Source organism: Cyprinus carpio, chromosome B8 (genome assembly GCF_018340385.1).
Source record: "Cyprinus carpio isolate SPL01 chromosome B8, ASM1834038v1, whole genome shotgun sequence".
Taxonomy (NCBI): domain Eukaryota; kingdom Metazoa; phylum Chordata; class Actinopteri; order Cypriniformes; family Cyprinidae; genus Cyprinus; species Cyprinus carpio.
Genome location: NC_056604.1, coordinates 15,910,732 through 15,933,463, shown reverse-complemented (window position 1 = coordinate 15,933,463; position 22,732 = coordinate 15,910,732). Strand labels below are relative to the sequence as shown.

General features: G+C 35.3%; 1 protein-coding gene across 1 annotated transcript in view; it reads right to left on the bottom strand.

The window, feature by feature from the left end:
- Window positions 1–19,734, bottom strand: part of hmcn2 (hemicentin 2) — an 84,166-nt gene extending 64,432 nt beyond the window's left edge. The window contains exons 1-10 of the mRNA XM_042730421.1: window positions 18,992–19,734; window positions 15,490–15,560; window positions 14,208–14,366; window positions 13,524–13,646; window positions 6,950–7,121; window positions 6,719–6,825; window positions 6,489–6,609; window positions 5,925–6,188; window positions 5,366–5,511; window positions 4,291–4,411 (exon numbers count right to left, since the gene is read on the bottom strand). Of these exons, the coding sequence (XP_042586355.1) occupies window positions 4,291–4,411; window positions 5,366–5,511; window positions 5,925–6,188; window positions 6,489–6,609; window positions 6,719–6,825; window positions 6,950–7,121; window positions 13,524–13,646; window positions 14,208–14,366; window positions 15,490–15,560; window positions 18,992–19,247 (1,540 nt within the window). The 5' untranslated portion in view covers window positions 19,248–19,734. The remainder of the gene's footprint in view (window positions 1–4,290; window positions 4,412–5,365; window positions 5,512–5,924; window positions 6,189–6,488; window positions 6,610–6,718; window positions 6,826–6,949; window positions 7,122–13,523; window positions 13,647–14,207; window positions 14,367–15,489; window positions 15,561–18,991) is intronic.
- Window positions 19,735–22,732: the final 2,998 nt, after the last annotated feature.

The following is a 22,732-nucleotide window of genomic DNA, read 5'->3' as shown; positions in this document are numbered from 1 at the left end:
ATATTAGCTGAACCAGCAAGTAGTATTTTTACATTAACTGAATTTCACATTAACCTAGCCAGGGAAAAAAACTTACATGGCTTCAGTGAACATTATGTTTTAATTTTTTTTTTCCTGGCTAGGTCAAGATAAATTGCTTTTCTTGATCATATACAAAAAGTGCACAAAACAACAAATGCACTAGTATATACATACATTTTCAAATATTTCATAATTAAATATTTAATATTTATTAAAAATATATATATATTTAGCATATATTTAATATTTTATAATCTTAATTTTATATTTGTTATTCAATTTTTATATTTTTTTTATTATTTGTTTTATAATAATAACTTCATATTTCATATTTATTTAATGTATTTAACATTTAACATATTTATTTCATATATTTTAGAATAATAATTCTATATTTATTTAATTTTTGCATGTATTTATTTATTTATTTGTTTGCTTGTTTGTTTTATATTAATAACTTCAATAATATTTCATATTTATGTAATATATTTAACATTCAACATATTTAATTTAGAATAATTCTCTATTTAAGTTATATAATTTTTTACATTAATTAATTATATTTATTTAACATTTAGTAGTTACCATATATGTAATATATTTTAGAATAATAATTTTATATTTAATTATTTATTTAACATATTTAATATTTTAAATATATGAATTTATTTATTTGTTTATTTTATATTAAATGTTAAATAGAAATTTTAACACATTTTATTTATTTATTCAAATTACATTTCCTTTCTTAAATTACTACACTTAAATCAAATTACATATAAAACAACTGTATTTTGCTTTATATATATATATATATATATATATATATATATATATATATATATATATATATTAGGGCTGGGGGCAAGTTAACGCATATATATATATATATATATATATATATATATATATATATATATATATATATATTAGGGCTGGGCAAGTTATTATCGAGTTAAGCATTAATTAATTAATGTCAACAATTATTTTATCGTGCAGTAACACAGTTTTTTATCATTAATAGTAGTAGTATTATTATTTTGAAAGTCTGTTGCTCACATCCATGGGTCAAAGGAGAGGTGGGATGTCATCACGCGTCTCAACCAATGAGAGCATTTGGGGTGGGCCTAAGACTGTAACAGCAATTACAAGAACGCTCCTGATAAAATTATTTAGGCTAAGCATCAACATTCACAAACCACTGTTCCTGTTATTTTTAACAGAAAGAATGCAACGTGCTTGTAATCACGACTTCATAAGTGGGAAACAGGAAATTTCAGATGGCACGTGAAGACAGTAGAGAAGCGCTCTCGCTCAGCACAGTGGAGTGCATCGTTTTGTTAACTTTGTGGTTTATTTTTTTGAGTCGTTTGGGATGCGGTAACACACGGCCCTCTCACAATATATATGCAATCATGCTGCATGTATCAAACGTATCAAAAATCATGCTACACGTACCAACTGAACTGCGCTCTTGCCCACCTCTTCCACCTGAGCCAGGGACGGCTAAAAGAACCGGGCCCTAGCATGGCATGGAGCGATCATACTAGTCAAACGAACCAGGCTATGGGGGTCAACGCACTTAGGCACAGTTAAGATTGCCTAGTGAAAGTATATTCTTCTTCCGCATCCCGCCCACAAGAGTCTCTACCCGCCCACACCTGCACTGGCCCAACAAGTGTTGTCCTGCACCGCACTCTGCTCCGTTGGGTACACTAATCTACACAGTACACAGGTCTCTACTCTGAAGTTGCCTGTTATAATGTTATGATCGAGGCTCTGGCATAACTTGTTTTTCTATAACAAACTATAAAATATTTTCTATGAAAATGTTAATGCCCTGGCAGTGGCAAATAGCTTTGGTTTTATATTTAATTTGATTACATTAATGTTATAAGTTGAGATCTACAAGAAATATTTTAACTGCTACTACGTAAAAGAACTACTACTGTAAAAAGCACCTTATTTGTTTAGTGTGCTTGCAAACCAAATGTTATTGCACTTTTGTTCATCTATCAGTACTTTTAACCCTCTGGAGTCGATTAACGCGTATACGCGTTTTGGGGTATTTTCTCCTGATAACCCCGAAAAGAACTTAAATTACACTTTCAGTTTTGATCGTACAGATAAGAGCAATACATCAATAGAATCTGTAAAGGGTCTACTTTTTTTTGTATACAGACATAATAACAACAAAACTTTGTGCACTTATAAAATAAAGATAACAAACCAGGAGTGCTGTCTGCAGCCTTTGTCTGCGCTGATCTTCAGTTACAAACGCGTCATTACAATGAACTGTAACTCAGTGAATACTCAACACACAGACATGAGAGAGATATCTATAGAAAGCCTGACATGTCTACTTTTAAACTAAACAATTGCTGCCGAAAACAAATATTCTGTGATAAAGTAATCCATATGAAAACAACGCGATGTCCGTTTTTCACGTCTCCCTTCATTATCTTCTAATGCGACCACGCCCTCGCGCTGAACGCGCCTTTCAGATTCAAATGTTTCACTGAAGCGCGCGGCTTTTGAATACGCCCACACAACAGAAGACAGCGCAGCGAGATTGTTCTTCAAGTTTTTTTTTATTTTACTGTTTGCTTCGCGATGAGAGGAATAAGACATAATTCACCCCAAAAAGATGTGATGTGGTTGAGGATTAGAGATTTGGATTTCCTCAGAAAAAAAAGAATGAAGCACTTTATTCAGCAGAGATCATAAACATGAGTAAGTTTCTTTTTATTTATTTATATACTTGTACTATTTTTCACATAAGGTGTAAACATTTCTACTAGTTAGACTTTTTCCAAAGACTTTTTCCAAACTATAATTCCTGACTAAATGTACAATCAAGTGAAATATCATGAAGTTTCAATAACAATATACACTACTATACCATTCAAAAGCTTGATGTAAATAATATAAATGTACCAATAAAATGTAACTGTAACAAATGTATCAAACAATGCTATTTGTTTCAATTTATCCCCCCTAAAAAACCTGAAAAAAAATATTCTCAGCTCTTTTCAACATTAATAATAATAATAATAATAATAATGATAATAATAACAATAAATGTTTTTTTTTTTTTGTAGAAAATAAGATTGTTAAAAGGGATTTCTGAAGGATTGTGTGACTGGAGTAATGATGCAAAAAATTCAGTTTGAAAGTCAGCTTTGATTGTTCCTAATAAACTGTTTAACTGCACTCACAAGTGAATATTAAATTATGTTGTTGGATAATTAGATATATTCTAAATAAACTACAAACATAAAATTATATACATTTATTTTGTCCTCACATTCTTTTTTTGTAACTCATCCCTCTCAGTGACACAGCTGACTGAATGGTTCATTATGCAGCTCATTATGCAGGTCTTTGTCTTCTCAGGTGTGAATTCATGATAGTTGACGCCTACTCGCATATGACTTTTACCAACAAAAAGTGTCTTAGGAAAATTTAAATCAATATATTGTTTTCTGTAAGTGAGTAAAAAAGATGATTTTTCACATCATTTAGAAAAAAAAAAATTCTAGGCTACAAGCTCCAGTTCTCAAAAGTCCCGGGAGCCAATTTTCTATTTGTGTTTTATTGCCTTATTCAAGTGATTTAACATTTTTAGTTTTTCACTAACCACACATAACATTTTTTTTCTCAAAAACACAATCATGTACATACATGCTGCTCACATATTATTATAGCCTAGTTTGTGCTGATTACAGTGAGATTAGACTTTAGCCATTTAGATATTTATAAGAAACTGAAAAAAGCACAAATGTCAGGGCATGACAAAACTTCTCCAGGCCCCAAAAATACCCTTAGACTCCAGAGGGTTTTAAATGAAAAAAGTGCACAATACACCACTTTTCAAATTCATTCTTGAATTTTGTGCATAACAATGAAAAAATCATGCGATTAATCACGATTTAAAAAAATATTAATTATTGAATTTTGTGCATAACAATGAAAAAATCATGCGATTAATCACGATTTAAAAAAATGATATATATATATAAACAAAAAGTTTTATTATCTTATAAATGTTCTGAAATGTATGTTTCTTGTTTTAAGTACATTTAGATATTTTTACTGGAATTTACAGGATTTTTTACAGCGTGGCGACTGTGCTACAAAGACACTGTGCTCGTAAAGTTACATAAATCTAGAGATGCACAATGGTCCAAAACTGAAAATGTGTGTGTGAATGCAAGACTGTATTGAGTATGGAAAAAAGTCTGTAAAATGTGTGTATCCATGCAGTACCTCTGATAGTGAGTTGCGTGAGAGCTCGTCCCATGCCTGCAGTGCTCTGGGCCACACATTCATACACTCCTTCATCACTGCCTGAGGCATGGGGAATTTCCCATGATGCTTTAACTGAAGATTCAATTACAAAAAATTAGCAGGTTTAAGTGATGTCTTTGATCACAAACATGCATTTAACCAGCACAGAAATTCACTTGCGTACAAGAATGGGGTCAAGAATGGAATGAATTAGACTGAAAATATAGCGTCACAGATTACAAATGATACAAACTTATTCAAGCACACAGAGATGGCAGCAGGTGAAAGGAAAAAGACAGTCTGATGTCAATAACAACTAGCCTGCACAGAATACCTTTCAGTATAAGTCAACATTATTTCATGTTCAAAAAGTAATTCAAAACAGAGTGCCTTTTATAAAAATAAAAAACCCTTTTCTTAAATTTTTCATGAAGGCTTTCTTTTGTTCATTGCACACAATCCCGGCTGTTCATATTCATTCCAAGATTGATATGTCAGTGAAAGCTAACAAATCCTTCTTGGGTTAGGTTTGAATTTCGACTGTAAACGAATGCCCCGTGTCAGCAAGCGGTATCAGACGGAGCAAGAAATTGTCCAGCCAATGTTCACTTTAACATCTGCTCCATTATGTTTACTTAGGGCCATATCACCGGAGAGAATGGCTGCAAAAGTGTTTGTACAAGTTTGGGTTTAGAGAGATATAAAGAAGAAGAAGGATAAATGCGAGAAAGACAAAGGGGAGAGAGGAAGAAATATATAGAACGGAAGGTGGAAGAAAAAAATCCACTTTCAACAATATGGTACAACAATGGATCTGAAGGCTTTTTTCTCATAAAACAAAAAATCTGAAAATAGGGGTATAGGCAGCTACTTTTCATTTTGATTATCAAGAATATCTAATAGTACTCAAAATATAAAAACATGCATTAAAAAAAAACTAATAACAAATCAAACTGCATTGAATTTGTGTGACGTGTGAGAAACAAAAGAAACAGAAACAGACAGAGAAGAGAACGAGGACCATAAAAAAAGGTAGGATCTGAGGAGAGTCTCACTCATAGGTTCTTTCCTCTCCTATTGTGCTTCCGCCTTTGGTGAGTCTCAGCCTATAGGGCAGGTCACTTTCCACAGAGCAGTCAATCGTAACAGGCTGCATGTAGAAGCCTCTTACCACAGTGGGCATGTTCACTTGAGGGGGCTCTGCAGGGTGAGAGGAGGCCAAAATGTTAAACTGGTTCATCACAGCTGGGTTACCCAACACAATATAAACAATGTCAACTTGTGTCTCAACACATCTAAGAGCATCAAGCCCATTCAAATTGAAAACAAAACAAAAAATACAAATTATTTATACAGTGTTCAAACAGTTCAAAGTTTAAATAAAACAAAACAAACAAACAAAACAAAATGAAACAGAAATTAAAAACAAAACAAAAAAGTATTTATACAGGGTTCAACAAAAAAACAAAACAAAATGAAACAGAAATTAAAAACAAAACAAAAACTATTTATACAGTGTTCAAACAGTTGAAAGGCTAAGCTGAGTTAGATGGATTTTGAATGCAACTAAACAAAAAACAAAAAGTATTCATACAGTGTTGAAAGACGCTTACCTGGGATAATGTTGGTATATGACACACTAGAGAGTCTCTGAAAGTTATAGCCATCTCCATCATTCCCAGACACTTTGAGGAAGAAGCTCTGAGAGGGTGTTCGAAACTCTGGGATCCTCCAAATACCTCCTGAACCTCCATCATCAGGCAAAGGCACAGGAATAGTACGCAACGAGCGCCCCCCTAAAGATACTAGCTCCATATTGGTAACCAGACCAGGAGGCTTCAGACCTGAACACTTCAGCATCACGTGGGCTGGTACGCCTGGAGGAAAACTGCATATGTTAGATCTATAATTCTTAATACAGTTAAGTCATCTGCAAACATGAGCACAATCTGGTATTAATTTCTGGTACTAACTGAATAAAAGCCCTCTTCCAGCAAAATGTGGCTGGAGCAATTATTAAATTAAATATGAACTGTTTTAAATCATTTAACATTGTAGCATTAATTTTATTATTTTAATTATTTAAATAATACATATTTTTTAAATATTTTTAGGCTATCGCTGGAGCAATAATCAAAGAAAAAGGGTTATGTAGCCACATGATGATGTGGTAATACCTTTAATAGGTCTCTCTCTGGTCCTGCTGAACTCTGTGACAGGTACACTAGAAAAACCCGCCCTGAAATCCAGGTTGCTCACACCTGTTACTCTAAGTGTGTGTCTCCCACCACAGCCCACCTAGACGAGAGAAAAAGCCTGGTTCAATCACTGACATTTTTCAGAAGTATCTGTAGTTAACAGTTAATAACTAGGATCATAGATGCTTTTCAAAGCTGCTAGGGGGCACCTTTAATGTCCATGGTCCTGGTCGAGGGTTCTTCAGGTTGACCACCCGTGCTGAGTTTGGGATGTTCAGCAGTTCTGTCAGACCCTGTCTCTCTCCAACTACACGACCTATAATTATTTAGATATTGATTTTAAAAAGGTTTATTAATTGCGGTACACTGAAGAAAGGGCATCTAAATTTCAAAGTGCAGTAATTCCTGAACAACCGTTTAATATAAAAGCATATGCCTACCAAGAGGGTCTCTGAGCTCAATTTGTGGTGCTGGACCACTCAATGACACGGTGACTTCTTTTAAACTGGGGTCAAAGGACACCTCCCACTGAGTCTCCTGGGCAGTTTCATGATCGGACGAGAGAAGGTGGACCTTCATAGCCTGGACAGTTTCCTCAACCCATTTAAGAACCTAAACAAACATATGAACGATCAAACTCTTCTCCAAGAAGTATTATGAGGTTTCATAGTGCAAACAGGAAAATAATGAACAGTATTTGTGAAAGGACACTGTAAGGAAAGACCAGCTTATACATTCTGCTAAATATCTCATTTTGTGTTCTACAGAAGAAAGAAAGGCTTACAGTTTCAGAATGACATGGGGAGTGTAAATGATGATCTTCATTTCTAGTAAACTATCCCTTTATGTTTTACCGCATGACACAGTCTATGAACAAAAGACTCAGGAGAATATGCCTGGTGAAGCTCAGATCAACATGAATCCATTCAAAGACAAGAACTGCAGACTAGGTAGGATCCCAGTTACATCATCTGTTCATGTAGACTGTTCACTGTCTCATAGAGGTATGTCACAAGCGGATCCTTATTAAACAGTGAGGAAATGAGATCAGATCGTCTGTCAGAGAGAGAATGCAAACTATTCCTGGACCGACAGGCTATTAATTTCTCAAAGAGCAGCACAAACAGTAAAGGACTGCTGTTCATCCTGGACGATCACAGAGAAGATCACAGCAGATATAAATCATCATGACAAAAAGTACAGGTAATGCATTAGTCATTTTGAAACCATTCCAAATTAGACAAGCTGCTTCAAATATAGACATGAACAGCTTAAAGGGATAGTTCACCCAAAAATGAATGTTCTGCCATAATTTCCTCACCCTCATGGCATTTCAAACCTGCTTGACTTACTTTCATGAATCACAAAATGAACAAAAAAGCAACATAATGGTCCATATACATCTGAAGTCATTTGATGTGAGGAACCTTTTCAAATTAAGTCATTATTCACTAATAATCTTCTCATTCAGCTGTGACCAGGTAATTTAATGGACCACATTTTTTATCATTTTATTCTGCTTTTGCATCTTTCACTTTTGTGCTCCAAAAATCATACAGGTTTGGAATGACATGAGGTGAGTAAATGATGACAGAATGTTCATTTCTGAGTGAACTATCGGTTTAACTTCATTTATTTTGAATACTGCAAGGTGTGTGTGTTCAAGATAGCAAATGTGCACCAGAAGTCGTTAATGTGAAATTAGGTTCATTATCTAACTCACCAACTGTCCAAATGCACTACAATGAACTGAAAGAACATAAATACATTTTAAATCAACTTTACATCCCATAGTGGATAATTGGGTATGGGGTTTCACTAGGTACACATCAATTAAAGATCATTATTGTGGACAATTTGATAAATCACAAAGGAAATGTGTTTTCACAGCAGCTTATTAGCACAAGGAGAGTGTAAGACCAACAACTAAAGAAAACTGTTTCCTCAGAGTTAGTATTTTTAGATTTCAGTCATTAACTCCTTTAGAGGCAGCTGTGTGTATTTGTTCTGACCTTTTTTATATTGAGCACAGACATAATGGCTGCTCTGTGTCCATAACACTGAACGAAAACACCGCTTCAGTAAGCTCTCGAGAATGACGCTTATTTAACACATCTTTATACATTTACGAATGAGAGAGAAAATTGGAGCAAGCGTAGCCTTTGATAATTTCATTACTCAGATTCTCCACTATTTCTTTCACTCTTTCGCTCTCTTATTCTCTCTGGCTGCAGACGGCAGCTGGTTCCTTTCGGAGTTTACAACTGGAAACAGCTGTAATGAGTGCCACATGTGCAACTATCCCCCACAGAGAAGCAAAAAAGCTCACCAATGACCTACATCTGCTCAAACCAGTGTCTGTTTCAATGGACATCTCATGGGAGCCGGGAAGATTAGCCTTGTGATAGAAAATCGACAAAAAGACCACAGCGGAGGGAAATATTGTCAACTACAGCCTGTGTGCGTCTAGGAAAGGTTTGAAAAGTGCCCCCCAAAAGACATCATCAAAGCCAAAGGGATCCTGAAACCACATCCAGCGTGACAAACCCTAATGGGAGGCAACAGACTGGCTTCCTCTGGAAGTTAAACTGTCATGTTTCAAAGATTAGTTGTGGAGGAGTGTTGGTCGGGAAGCAGAGATGTGGAAAGGATGTGGAGGTCAGCTGAGGATGAGTCGAATTCCAGCTTAGCACCCACACTGTTTGGATAACTTATGGTTTAAAGGGTCGGTTCATTTAAAAGTAAATAATAAATGACCCGAAAGTCTTCAATTACTCACCCTCACATCACTCCAAACCTGAATGCCTTGTTCTTCCATGGAACACAAGAGGAAAAATGAAAGAAACAGCTCTTACCTATATAATGAAAGTGAATCGGGACTTGAGCTTTCAAGCACAAAAAAGCACCAAATTGCATCATAAAAGTAGTCCATGTCACCCAATGTACTTTATAAGTCATATAAAAACAGATCTGAAATTTAAGTTATTTTTTATTATTTTGGGGGTTTGAAAGTCCCCCCACTCATTTTCATTATATGAATAAGAGCAGCCAGGACATTCTTCAACTTTCTGCTTTTGTGCTCTACAGAAGTCTTACAGGTTCAAAATGACATGAAAGTGAATAAATGTTCAGTTAATCTAAAAGTAATTAATAGGTGACCCAAAGTCCTCAATCACTCACCCTCACGTCATTCCAAACCTGAATACCTTGTCCTTTAGTTTTTGGGTCAACTGCCCCTTGAATGCTCTATTGGAAAGGCACTGTATTATGGGGACCCAGGAATCACACACAAAGGCTTGGACACACTGTAACTCACTTTAGATAAAAGCATCTGCCAAATGTGTTCATGTAGGCACCAAGAGAATAAAGTCTCTAACCAAGTTAATTTCATCTATTCAGTGGAGAATGTTTAACACCTGCTTGTTTTTTTTTTTTCTTGTTTTTTTTTTTTTTTTCTGTGACACTGAAGCAAAAGGTTAATACATTTGTCTTCCTCTTTCAAAGGTAACCTCTAAATCTTCTCCATATTACAGACAAGACTTTGGTCACCTATGACAAAAACAGAGCAGGAGATCCAGACTAAACTGGATCTAGTTACACTCGGTCAGACACTCTTGCTATTAGGTCTTTTTGATGGAAAACACCTGTGGGCTAATGTCCATGTGCTGGGTTAAGTGATGTTGAAACACTTTGGCTGTGAAAGTGTTACACTGGATGGATTTTTTAAATAAAAAAACTGTTATAAAGGTAGGAATATTAAGAAATAGCCTATCCCTCCACCCTCTTTATTTATTCACATGACATTTTCCTTTGATCAAGTAATGTGCATTTCTGTGTATGCATCTAATTTCTGAACCATTTCTGCAAGTAAAAGAGATTTTCCTTAGAAAGCCTTTGAGCAAAGCATGATTATATTAAAATCAGTTGATATATAACTAAATTTTGTCACTACTTTTATCACTGTTAAGGGGTTCTCAAACAGGCCTGTGACCCCAAGGGGTCTGTAGCAGTAGTTCAGTTAACAAATATATAATATTGAATTAACATAATTTCAATCTAAAATTAACAAAGCTAATGTTTAACAAAATTGACCCTCTGAAGTACAAAGGTATGAAGTAAAAAATAAAATGTAATGTACAAGTATGTGACACCATTCATCATTTTTAATGTCTTTGCAATGTGAGCATCTTTACAAAAATATGTAAACAAAATAAATATACTGTACAGATCTAAATAAAGGCCAGACTTCAAATGCAACACTCAGTTCCAGCATCTCGCTACATCCACCAAATGAAAAAAGTTGAAGATTTCTGGTTTAGGTGCGCGATAAAAAGCAAGATCTTCCATCACTACTAAAGTCTCCTGCCCAGCACTACTGAAATCTCCAACCTTCACTTTGAGCTCTGCCGGCCTGAGGTTTCAGCCAAACCATTAGACCCTTTAAAGCACCGATATGCTTTCATAAAGCTTTATCTGCAAATCACTCGTGATTAAGCTGAGCCCCGTCCTTTGTTTAAGTAGTGCCTCCTCCATCAGCTCCACAAAGAGTTGTCTGTTGGAGACGTCCAACCTGGACCCTGGACAGGCAGCTGTGCTGGATAGAGCAGGCATGATAGATCATATCCGGGATTACTAAGTAAAATAAGCCCTGCTTTCTCTCTTTGCCCCCTTCCCCTCCCAAAAAAATGACAAAGCGCTGTGTGTATTTCATTTGGCTCTCACTTGTTTAACTCCTATTAGATGGCCGTTATGGTTAGATGTGGAGAACAATTATGAGATTTCTGCGGATTTACAGATTTGCCTATATTCATTTTTCAAAATCCCACCCATAGACTAATCAAAAGCAAAAAATACACCTGACATGGGAGTGTGTTTTCATACTTGATCTAAAATATTAGGGTAATTAGGTACTTGGGATGATGAACACTGGTGTATTGGGTATTTGGTTTCATGTACTAACAATGAACAATATTTTTAAAGTATTTATTGATCTAGATAATGTTATTTCCTACACGTATTAATACACCGGGGGGGGGGAAATCTGTAGAAAAATGAAAAAGGTACAGGCAATTTTTATGGATATTTCCTTCAACCCTAAAAAACAAAACAATGTCATTCAAAATACAGGTAAAACACTTGTGAAAAACCAATAGGAATAATTCCTTTATATTAACAGTACAATGGGCCCTATTTTTACAGACTGTACACTACCATGTAAAAGTTTGAGGTCAGTAAATTTTTTTTTATGCTTTTGAAATGCTCACCAAGGCTGCATTTTTTTTTTACCAATAAATAAATAAATAAATAAATAATGGGGAGACGATCATACAGGAAAAATGCAGTAACACACTAATACTGTGAAATAATAAAATAACTTAGTAACATATATTTAATATAATATATATAATTTATTCATGTGAGCTGAATTTTCAGCAGTCATTACTCTAGTCTTAAGTGTCTGTGATTTTGTAAACTGTGTGTGATTTTTTTTCTGGCATTTATTAAAAACAGAAAATTTCTGTAAAATTATAAATGACTTTACTGTGACTTTGCATGAATTTAATGCATCGTTGCTCAATAAAAGTATTAATCTCTTTAAAAAAATATTTTACTGACCCCAAACTTTTGAATGGTAATGAAGATATGTTCTGTTAATATATTTATATAACTGTATAAATTAACATTAGATAATGTATTATAAACATTATTTATTCATTCAATCACTGCTGAAAAAAATTGTTAAATATTTATATTGCTTATCACACATTTGCTTTACAGTCAAATGTTTACTAAATGATTCTAAATTTAAAGCTCCATTGTTAACCCTATCCCTTTCAAGATTTTCACTTTCTAAATGATTGAAATCTGGAAACGTAATATAATGTAATATTTCAGCAGAGCACAGAAAATGCTTACTACAGAGAAGGCTATCTAAAAAAAAGAGAAACTAAACTGCCCCAAAACCTTCAATTTCTCACAGGCTGTATGAGAAAGAATTGGTGGGGGGTGGTGGTGGGGGCAACTGTGTGACCCTGACCTTGAGACAATTCTCACAGAGCAGCAGGGGAGTTGGAGAGTGTAAACAGCTTGAGGTTGACCAGTCATCCTCAGTGCAGACTCTCAGCAACAGGTACAGGTGGTAAAGCTCTCAAACACAACTACCATCAGCCACCCACCCCCACAGGACCATAAGTCAACAACACACATATCCGATTACAAATACACACTCACAAACGTGCTTTTCTTTACTTTTCAAGCTGTTTTGCCTTGTTGTCTTATGGATTACTGTTTCCAAAGTTGTTGCTGGAAGACTGCGGCTCTGCCATGTCCTGTGTTGACATGCATGATACCACCGTCTCACAAAGAGGAAGGTCTGCTTTCTTTCATGTCTGACTATGACTGAACATGCCTCGTTTTAGTCTCCATACTATGAAACACAGACTTAAACACATGCCCCTTCAGATTATTCAGCCAAGTGGAGTTTACAATTCAAAATACAGCTGTAAAATTAATGTCACATGTCAAAACTTGGTCAATCGAGTAACAGATCAAACCCAGTGACATTACACAATAAATGAACACTGTACTACTAGAGTCTAGACTATGGAATTATTTCTGTGTCTTTATTGTGTGTTCAAAAACATTTGGACATTTTCTTTCATCTTTTGCAAGCATGTCAAAACTCAAATGCATTTCGCATGTATGTATTTATAATTAAATCAAGAAGGTTAACAAAGTTTAAGGGAATAGTTGCTGATGAATGTAAAACACATTTATTTTGGTCTGTTCCATCATGAATGACAACATTCCAAAAAAAGAAAAATATATTAAATTAAATTATATATATATATATACACACACACACACACACACACACACACACACACACACTGTTGTTGAAATGTTTTTCAGTCTTATTTTTTCCCAAATTACTTCTAACTGTATCCATGTTCATTTTTGAGTGTGTCTGCAATTTACATACATATGAAAGTCATATGAGTTCATGCATCTCACCTCATTGACTTGCTGTTTGTCCAGGTGAAAAATTTGACCAGAGCTGGTGGCAGCAATCTCCTCATAAGCTCTGTATCCCGGCTGGGACCGATCCCCACAGTCCCCCGTCAACACAAACACAACCTGGATTCAAACGGGACGTTTATGAATGTGAGTGTTTGGTTAGGGGGTTGGGTGTTGGGGTTAAATGTCAACACTGGGGTATATTCCATGAAGAGCAGATGGATTTTTTTTTTTAATGGGTTGTGATATATTTAGATTTCTGGCTTACAACTTCACAACCATATTGTATATAGTAATACAGAAAGAAACAGTTCACCAAAGTCCATAATCCATTATAACATTTCCTCCATTTAAAAAATCCATCCCCCTGTTGTCCACCAACATATTTGTTTAAAACGGTTTTGGATTTTCTTGGTTTTTGCTTGTAAACAGTGTTTGATCTTTCTCTCCTGATTAGATGAGAATATTAAATAATATTATGGATAACATTTTTTTTAGCTGGAATCAACAGTTAAAGGGGTCCTTTTATGCTCTTTTACAAGGTCTTGATTTTGTTTTGTGGGTGTACTAGAACAGACTGCATTTCCAGCAAATTTTCATTACTGGGTGACAAAGCGTGATTTCTGCATCACCAGCAGCACTGAACAGAATTGCAAAAAGACTTCAAAGATCTGTCATTACCTGAGACTGCCGGAGCTGTACAAGCTGAAGAACATCTCTTTTCAAGCGATAATCTTTGGCTCGGGCATCTGTGAAAACATAGATGAAGGATCCAGGTAGAGAGACCTCCAGAGCCTTCTTGATTGCCCCAATGCTCATCTCTGGACAATCCCCTCCACCCTGTGAGAGAACAACAAGGCCTTCATCATTGACATGGACATTTATGCACTAACCAGAGCACAAGAAAGCACATATTGTATTGGCTCGAGGTACAAGTTCCAGTACTTACTCTAGAGCCCAAAGGTACAATAAGAACAGAGTGCTAATAAAACTGTAGCACTGAAGACAGATCAAGTGCTGAAATGAGCCAAGATACTCAGCAGAAGCCACAGAGAGCAAATAGGAACACAAAGTACAGAATATGATTCGATGACGATTTTTGAAGAAAGAGGCCAATGACTGCTGTGCGCTAAAGAATACAAGTATAGACACCTGAGCAAAGCTACCAAGAGAGGTGTGGAGGTTAAATATGTGTGGAAGTGACAGAGGTGCTGGTGCAGGCAGAACAATAAGTTGTAAAGTAATCTAGTGTGGCATAATAAAGCAAGGACATAATTTTAACCACTCAATGCCGTTTTAGCGATTAAGAAATTATGCTTGGAGCAACGATTAGTTGTTGATGATTTGAATTGTATAAATCTATCATCTCTTACAGAATTTTAAGTGAGCGTTACATGGCGTGAATTTAATATTGTATTTAATTTTATGTATATTTAATATAAAATTCCACATTTCCACATCCCACGTTTATTATAATTCTGTGATGTCTAATTATACTTAAAAATTATTTTTTTAAGTGACTAAAATAATATTTCCATTAAAATAAATATTGTTTTAATATTGGTGAATCCGTATAAAATAGTGTGATTATTGAAAAGATCAGTGATCAAATAAAAAGGATAAATCTCTCTCAAATGAAGTACCTGTTACACTTTGTATAAATACTTATATTAATGATATTTTATAAACATTCTATGGTTAAAAAAAGCACAGTCAGCATGGTCAGGCTGGTCTGTTCTGCTGGTTCCAATGGGATTTGAGGCATTTAAAAAAGTTAAACCATCCGTAAATCAGCTTGGAAGAATAGCTAGACCAGTTTAAAACAGCTAACATTAATGAACCCCTGTCAAATAACTTGTTTTTTCAGATGATTACTGGATCCCTATCAAAAAAAAAAAAAAGAATAATCCTTACAATATAGGTTTTTTTTTTTTTTTTTTATTTTTTCTCGACTGGTGCCCACCTGAACAAACAGCTCTTGGAGATCCTTCTGGAACTTCTTGGGATCAGTAGTGATGGAAACAGGACCAATGTCTGAAGAGGAAAAACAAGGAATCAAGACACATCTACATTACATATTAATTGTGTACAAAAGCTTTAAAAAGGCTTTACGTGACCATAGTTTTGGAAAGTCTATCACAACACTTCAATAAGCATATCCCTGGGGAGCAGGGGTTTTTAAAAGATTAACTTTCTTCACCCTCATTAAAGAGTTTTAAACAGTGTGGATTAAGTACAAGCAAAGCTTCTTCCACAGATAGGACCCCACTAATGACTGTCTCTAGATCAGACTAATAAACTAGCTACAGACCCAGCCAACTCTTAATCACAAAACACATTTGTCCTGGATTCTACCTCATCAACATCTGCGGACACAAATGAGTGTCTTGAAACTTTTGACAGCTGAGACACTAAATTAAAGACCATGCAAAATTCCAGCAGTCCTCAAGCAATACCAGACTGGGTGCATAACCTCATTGCATCATTGTTTAAGATTGTCATCATCCACCTAGATAATCTCTGACCTCTTCCCATTTCACTACTATATCTCTTGTGTCTATCTCTCCCATTCTTTCGTCTCGGGATGAATTGTGTCCTCCCTGAATTTGGCACTTATTTGGACTCACTCAGAAGCTGATTGATTAGAGAGCTGAAAATACGGCACATGGATGAAAAAGCATAAAGAAGATGCATTGTTTATGATCTGAGTATGGGTCAGATATCCCACATGGTTTATTACTCTGCCCCAAAAGAAAAAAAAAATACATATATAATTTTAAAAGTTATTAAAAAAAAATAGAAGACAAAGAGGCGGATTACAATTTGACAGTGCTTTGGGAAAATGGACAAAAGGGAAAAATTTGGAATATGTCTGAGGAGAAGTATATCTTCTTCTGAGAGCGAATAGGACAGATCAATACACCATTATTTATTAAAAAAAAAAAAAAAAATTAAGTTACGATCAATGAATGCCAACAAACTTTATATTAAATCCAAATGTACTTTGTTATATTACATTACAAATAATAATAATACATTATAAATATTTACATTAATGATTTTGACAATATTAATATTAATAATACAAAATCAGGCTATGCTGAAAAAAAAAAGCATAGAATGATTTTTTTGGTTTAAAACCAGTGCACTTAAAATCAGTGCAACCCATCTCTAAATCAGCTTGAACCAGCTTAAACCAGTTAAGAACAGCAAACCAACTAAGGCTGATTTAGTGTTTGTTTCAGTCTGTATATTATATTATATTATTATATTATATTATATTATATTATATTATATTATATTATATTATATTATATTATATTATAAAAAAAAAACTTTTGAGAATATGTTATCAAAAATAATATTATTTTATATTATTATTTTATAAACATTCTCTGCTTAAAACTAGCATAGCATGGTCAAGCTGGTCTGTTTTGCTAGTTAAGAGGGGTCTGGATAAGCTGTAAACATAAAACTAGTTAAACCATCTGTAAACCGGCTTGGAGGCACAGCTAAACCAGCTTAAACCAGCTAAGACCAGCAAACCAACTAAGACTAGTTTAGGTTTTTTTGAAGTTGTAGTATTATAGTATATTATATTATAAATATTAAGGTCATTTAATCAACATTAATATCAATATTAATATAACATTCTCGTCTGTAACAATTATATATGTTTAGTTTATTTTTTTAACATTAATATCAATATTAATATAACATTCTCGTCTGTTATCTGATTTACTATTTGTCAATCAGCTTGAGAGAGCAGCTAGACCAGCTTAAACCAGCTAAGACCAGCACACCAACTGAAGCTGGTTTAGTTTCTTCCAGCAGGATTCGGAAATATTAATATAACATTCTCGTCTGTAACACAAGACACAAACACAAATACTCATGAACTCAAGCAGGAATGCAACCAGTTCTAACATTCATTTTCATTTTCTGCACTTTCTTCATCCCTCTCTCGGCTGTGAGGGGCCATTACTTTGTGTTTCTGTAACGCCTTTCTGTCTGTCACTGGCTGTCTTTGTGATCTCAGCGGTTTACAAGGTCCCCAAGGGAAGGCCACATTAAAAGGTGAGGGAAGGACTGGCACCATCCCCCTACCAGTCTAGGACTGACGTCTCTCCTCTGACTGGGGGGCTGGGTTGAATCTTCCGGAGAATTGGATGGAAGACTGGGGGTGATTGTGTTAATTACACACTACCAGACAACATGTGCTTCTCATCAGCTCCTTGGGTACCCTGCCCCCCCAAGGCTAACAGATAGCTGGTTTGAACTAGGCTACATTGTGTAAGCGTACCTGAGAACACAGTATTCTCTCTGCAGTCGGTGACCAGATGTGGAATTTAAACTGATTTCATGAGCAGGACAAACATTCAGTAATAGTCAGAAAAATTATGATGTGATTTGCAGATTAACTTGCTCAAAATTCACTAAACAAAATGTAAATGGCAAAAATAAAATACAATCCTGCTGCTTAAAGGTGCACTCAGTGAGTTTTGTTAATATGTAGCTTATGGATTTTAGTCAGGGTAGCACTATATTTAAATTTGACAGAAACGGCGATGGAAGTACAGTGTGTATAATGCATTATACTGTTGTTTGACAGCACACCAACTGTGCAGCTGACGAAATGTCTTAATGGGGAAAAAAATTCAAAATAAAACAGTTTTGGTGGGAAAAATGTGAAACAGGAACTTTATACAATGCATGTTACTGTTAAGACTGTAAGTCTTTCCGTGGCAGCCTTGATTGTCGTCAACATTTAAATTCAATATGACGTCGATAACCTGACTATAGCCAGTTGGCCTGACACCCATTGGCCAGGATGCATTTTCTAACTACTGTCATTTCACAAAAAAAAAACTGTTTATCTATTGTTTCATTCATTTTCGTCTGTTTTTTCTTGATTTCTTAGCATGTAAATGGACATTATTGGATTAAATGTCAACATTAATGGTGATTTGTGCTGTTACATGGGTTATTTTTTTTTCCTGTTCCTTTCATACTTATTCTGTTTGTAAAAATATAAAGTAAACATGATAATTATTTTTGTCATAGTAGTAGAAGTAACTTGGTCATAACTAGTTGATGTTAACATGGTGGCTCCCATGAGAGGGCAACCTGCTACATGTAGAATAAAACATACTTAACATACAAAAACTGACAGTGCACCTTTAAACATCACTCAATGATGCCATGGATCTCTACCTATCAGCGGTCCCTGGTGGTGAAGATGTTCCTAGCAGCCCGAACACCTTTATTCATATTAGTTCCCAGACATTCTTTAACGCTTGGCCTCACAAACTTCATCAAGTGTTACTACTTGGTATTTCAGACATTTATATTCAGTTAGAAGTTATTTATTCTACGGAATCACTTTTATGGTGGTAAAGTAACTGACATGGATAATTTATAATTGACTTTAATAATAAAGCTGAAATATATGATTGGGCAACTACCTGGATCATGGAAAGGAACCAGCACGAAGTTCTTGATTGGTCTTGTTCTGCGGCTCAGGGTTCTCTCCAAGATCCGAGAAGCACCATCTATCACCTGTTTGAGATCGTCGTACATAGAGCCGGTAACATCGAAGACAAAGGCCAGTGTTGAGGCGCTGTCATCCGCGCCAGAGTGTCTCTTCACCGGCGAAACGGATGAGGAGAGCGCGCTGGTGGTCAGCGCCAAAATTAGGAAACTAACGATAAACTTATTCATTCTTGCTTGAAATTCATTAGACCTCTATTTAAAATAGTCATATGAAGAAATAACCGTAAAAAACGAATTATTACAAAAATAAAAAAATGTAAACCAATTGTTTGTGGGAGAAAAAAAGATAAGTTAATTTGCAAAAAAAAAAAAAAAGTTTTAAATTGTCCCTAACCAGTTCAACCAAGTGCCTTGAGTTCCTAGAAAAAAGTTCGGATGTAAATAATCCTACTCGCGCTGGACGAACGCTACATGGAGTAAATTCCCTGCGTCTTGTCCCATCCTTGGCTGAGTTTCGGAGAAAACTTGTAAGAAGCGCGTGGACCCTCTGGAGCTGAACACTGCAGTGTTGGGGAGGGGTGTGAGGAGTCCTTACAACCTGATTTTTTTGTGTGTAACTTGACCCAACTGTGACTCCCAACCCCATCCCACATGGCCTGCTCCAGTTTAACAGGGAGCTTCTCGAGAAACCCGTGCCAACTGCCATGAGAGAGATGGGACTACTGAATAACACTGTATATTGTTGTGCCCATCTTCTACATTACAATAACAAAGTCTGACAGACAGCTCTACTACAAAACATGTTTATCAGCATTAGTGTTGCTCAGCACTTATGCAATTACTTTCTAACACTACTTTGTTGACACTGTAATGTAAAGTGTGACTGGAGGAACTGATGACACTGTGGGGCAAGTTGTCTTTGTTTACTCTAGTAAATATCTCTGAGGTTTAATTTTGAACGTCTCTGAGTAGACACATACCTTAAAGTCTTGGCTAAAAGAAAGAGGTTCCCCTGTTATTTCACTTGGGGAAAAAAAGATACAGTTTGTTCAACAGACATCGAAAAAAAAACAGTGGGGCATGTTGTCACAAATTAACCTATACTATTAAACACCTTATTATAGGCTTGTAAACTACATTTAAACAGTAAAACAAATATGTAATTAATGAAATAACGTAATAACATCTCATTTTAAATAGTATTAAAATTAATTAGTTGATCACATTATAATTAAAAATGTGTGACATTTATGAAAAATATTCTTGTCCTAAAAACACATTTCAAACTTTCAGTTAAAATAATGGACTTGTGTCAGAATGTATGCCAGTGTGGTTTTATTGAGTTCACAATAAAACCACGTTCCATTCCATTGTGGAGTTTTGAGGACAGAATGCATGAAAGTTATTCTAATTTACAAGCATTTTGAAACCAACATACAAAACCGATAATAGAGAAAACATGCACTTGTATTACTAAACCCAAACATAACAGATATTAAAACATAGCTTTTGTGACGACTAGCCCCAACCTTTCTCACATTCTTCTTGGGAGGAATATTTAGTGCATGGATAGGGTTGAAATAATTTTAGGTTTATTAATAGAGTGAGTTTATACTCAGCTGCCACACAGCTAATAATATACATGCTATTCTCTGTACTCAGTTTAACGTGTGGCATGAAAGACAAGGCTCCAGTAGAGGCATCCCAGATGCTTTCTGAAAGGAAAGACTCCTGATACGCCTCGACCCTTTTGTATATCCGGATAAATTATGCTTCTATCAGTACTTCTCAGATACATCAGTCAATCCTCACGTAGCTTATGGTCATAATGTTATTTATTGTTGCTTTAACTTGATAGCGAGGCAGCAAATGCTGTCAAGTTGATAACAGAACATTACAGAAAAGGAAGGAAAGGAGGTCTTTGAGGATGTCAATGACCCAATAACCACCAGAAAACCGCAGTCAGTACTATTTACATGGTAGCCTTTAGATTTTTCTGGAACGACACCAAAAATAAATAGCATAGGCTTTATGACAGTATACAGATGTTGTTTCTGCGATAATTTGATCTAAAACCAACAAGAAATGCTCTCAGGTCAGCACATGGTTGGTCAACTGATCAAGACGCACCCAAATAGCCTTGCCAAATAACACAATGCCATTCAAAGACATTGAACTTAGGAAATGATTTCATCTTCAGCATGGGCATATAGTTATGTTTGGTCATTGCAGAAGCCTTTACTAGCACTGTTAAAAAATAAAGGTTCTAAACATTTTTTTTCCTTTTCTTTTGCAGTATGGTCATAGAAGAACCCTTTTGGATTCCCCAAAGAATCTGTCAGTGAACAGTTTTTAACAGAACCATTTTTTTTTCTCTTTGTGAAGGACATTTTAACTATAAGGCACTTTTGTGCAATGGAAAAGATATGTAGATGTTAAAGGTTCTTCAAGGAACCATAGATGCCAATAAAGAACCTTTATTTTTAAAGGGATAGTTCACCCAAAAATGGAAATTCGGTCATTCATTTGCCCTCAAGTTGTTCCAAACCTGTATGAGTTTCTTTTGTTGAACACAAACTGAAAAATGTTAGTAACAAACAGTTACTGGTAGCCACTGATTTCCATAGTATTTCTGTCATTATTTACTCACCCTCATGTCGTTCCATTACTTCTGCAAAAAGAAGATATTTTGAGAATATCTATGTATACATTTTTTTTTAAGTCTGTACAGTCAACAGGATCCAGTGTAGTTTTGTTGTTTCAGAGTTCCATTATACTGTACTGAAAAAGTTTCAACATTCTTCAAAATATCTTCTTTTGTGTTCCACCGAAGAAAGAAAGTCAGGTTTGGAATGATATGACAGTGAGCAAATGCTGAATTCTGGGTGAACTATCCCTTAACTTAACAGTCACGGAAACATTTTAAACCGAAAGCAAAATGTTAATGAAAAGATAAATAAAAAGTTTATCATATTTCTATATCAGTTTACCATTAGAAAAACAGTGCATCTGTTAAAATGAAATACTCTAACATGCTGTTTGCCTGCATCCTTCCAAGTCTTCTCATTTTTCCAAACAGCCGGTTCATCACCCGCTCCACTTAACAATGTGGGATAAATAATCCAGATCTCACTGCAAAAATCATGTTTATGACCCTTCATGTAACAATTCGTGCCTGTGTGAAACATACATTCCTCTCTCCCTCTATTCACTGTTATTCTCTAGCTGTCCCATGTGATTAGGGTGTGAAGTCTGTTTTGTTTTAGTGCTGAATCGGGAAACTAAGCCTGCGAGCTGAGAGTGGGGTCTGTCTTACTTTAGTCAGCGAGAATCCTTTTAGTTATTGCTGATTCAGAAGCCCCAGATGTCGTGTTGACTGGGCCACCGGCCTTGAGTACCGCATAATGAAACGAAAGACGTGCCATAGACGCACAATGAGAGCTCCATTACTGCAGGGCTAGGCATGAAGTTTCAAGAGGCAGCAACAAGCCATCACAAGACTTGACTGATACCTAAAACCCTTGTGTGCCTTCATGAACTGTTGCAAGGTTACAGTGCCATGCATCGCCAAAAAACAAAACAAAAAAAAACCTTCAGTCATATTTGAAATGATACAGTATTTTGAGTTTTTTTTTTGTTAACTTTTTCACAATTTTTTTCTAAAAAAGGCTGCTGTGTTTTTATATGTTAGCTCAATTTATACTGTGTGAGAG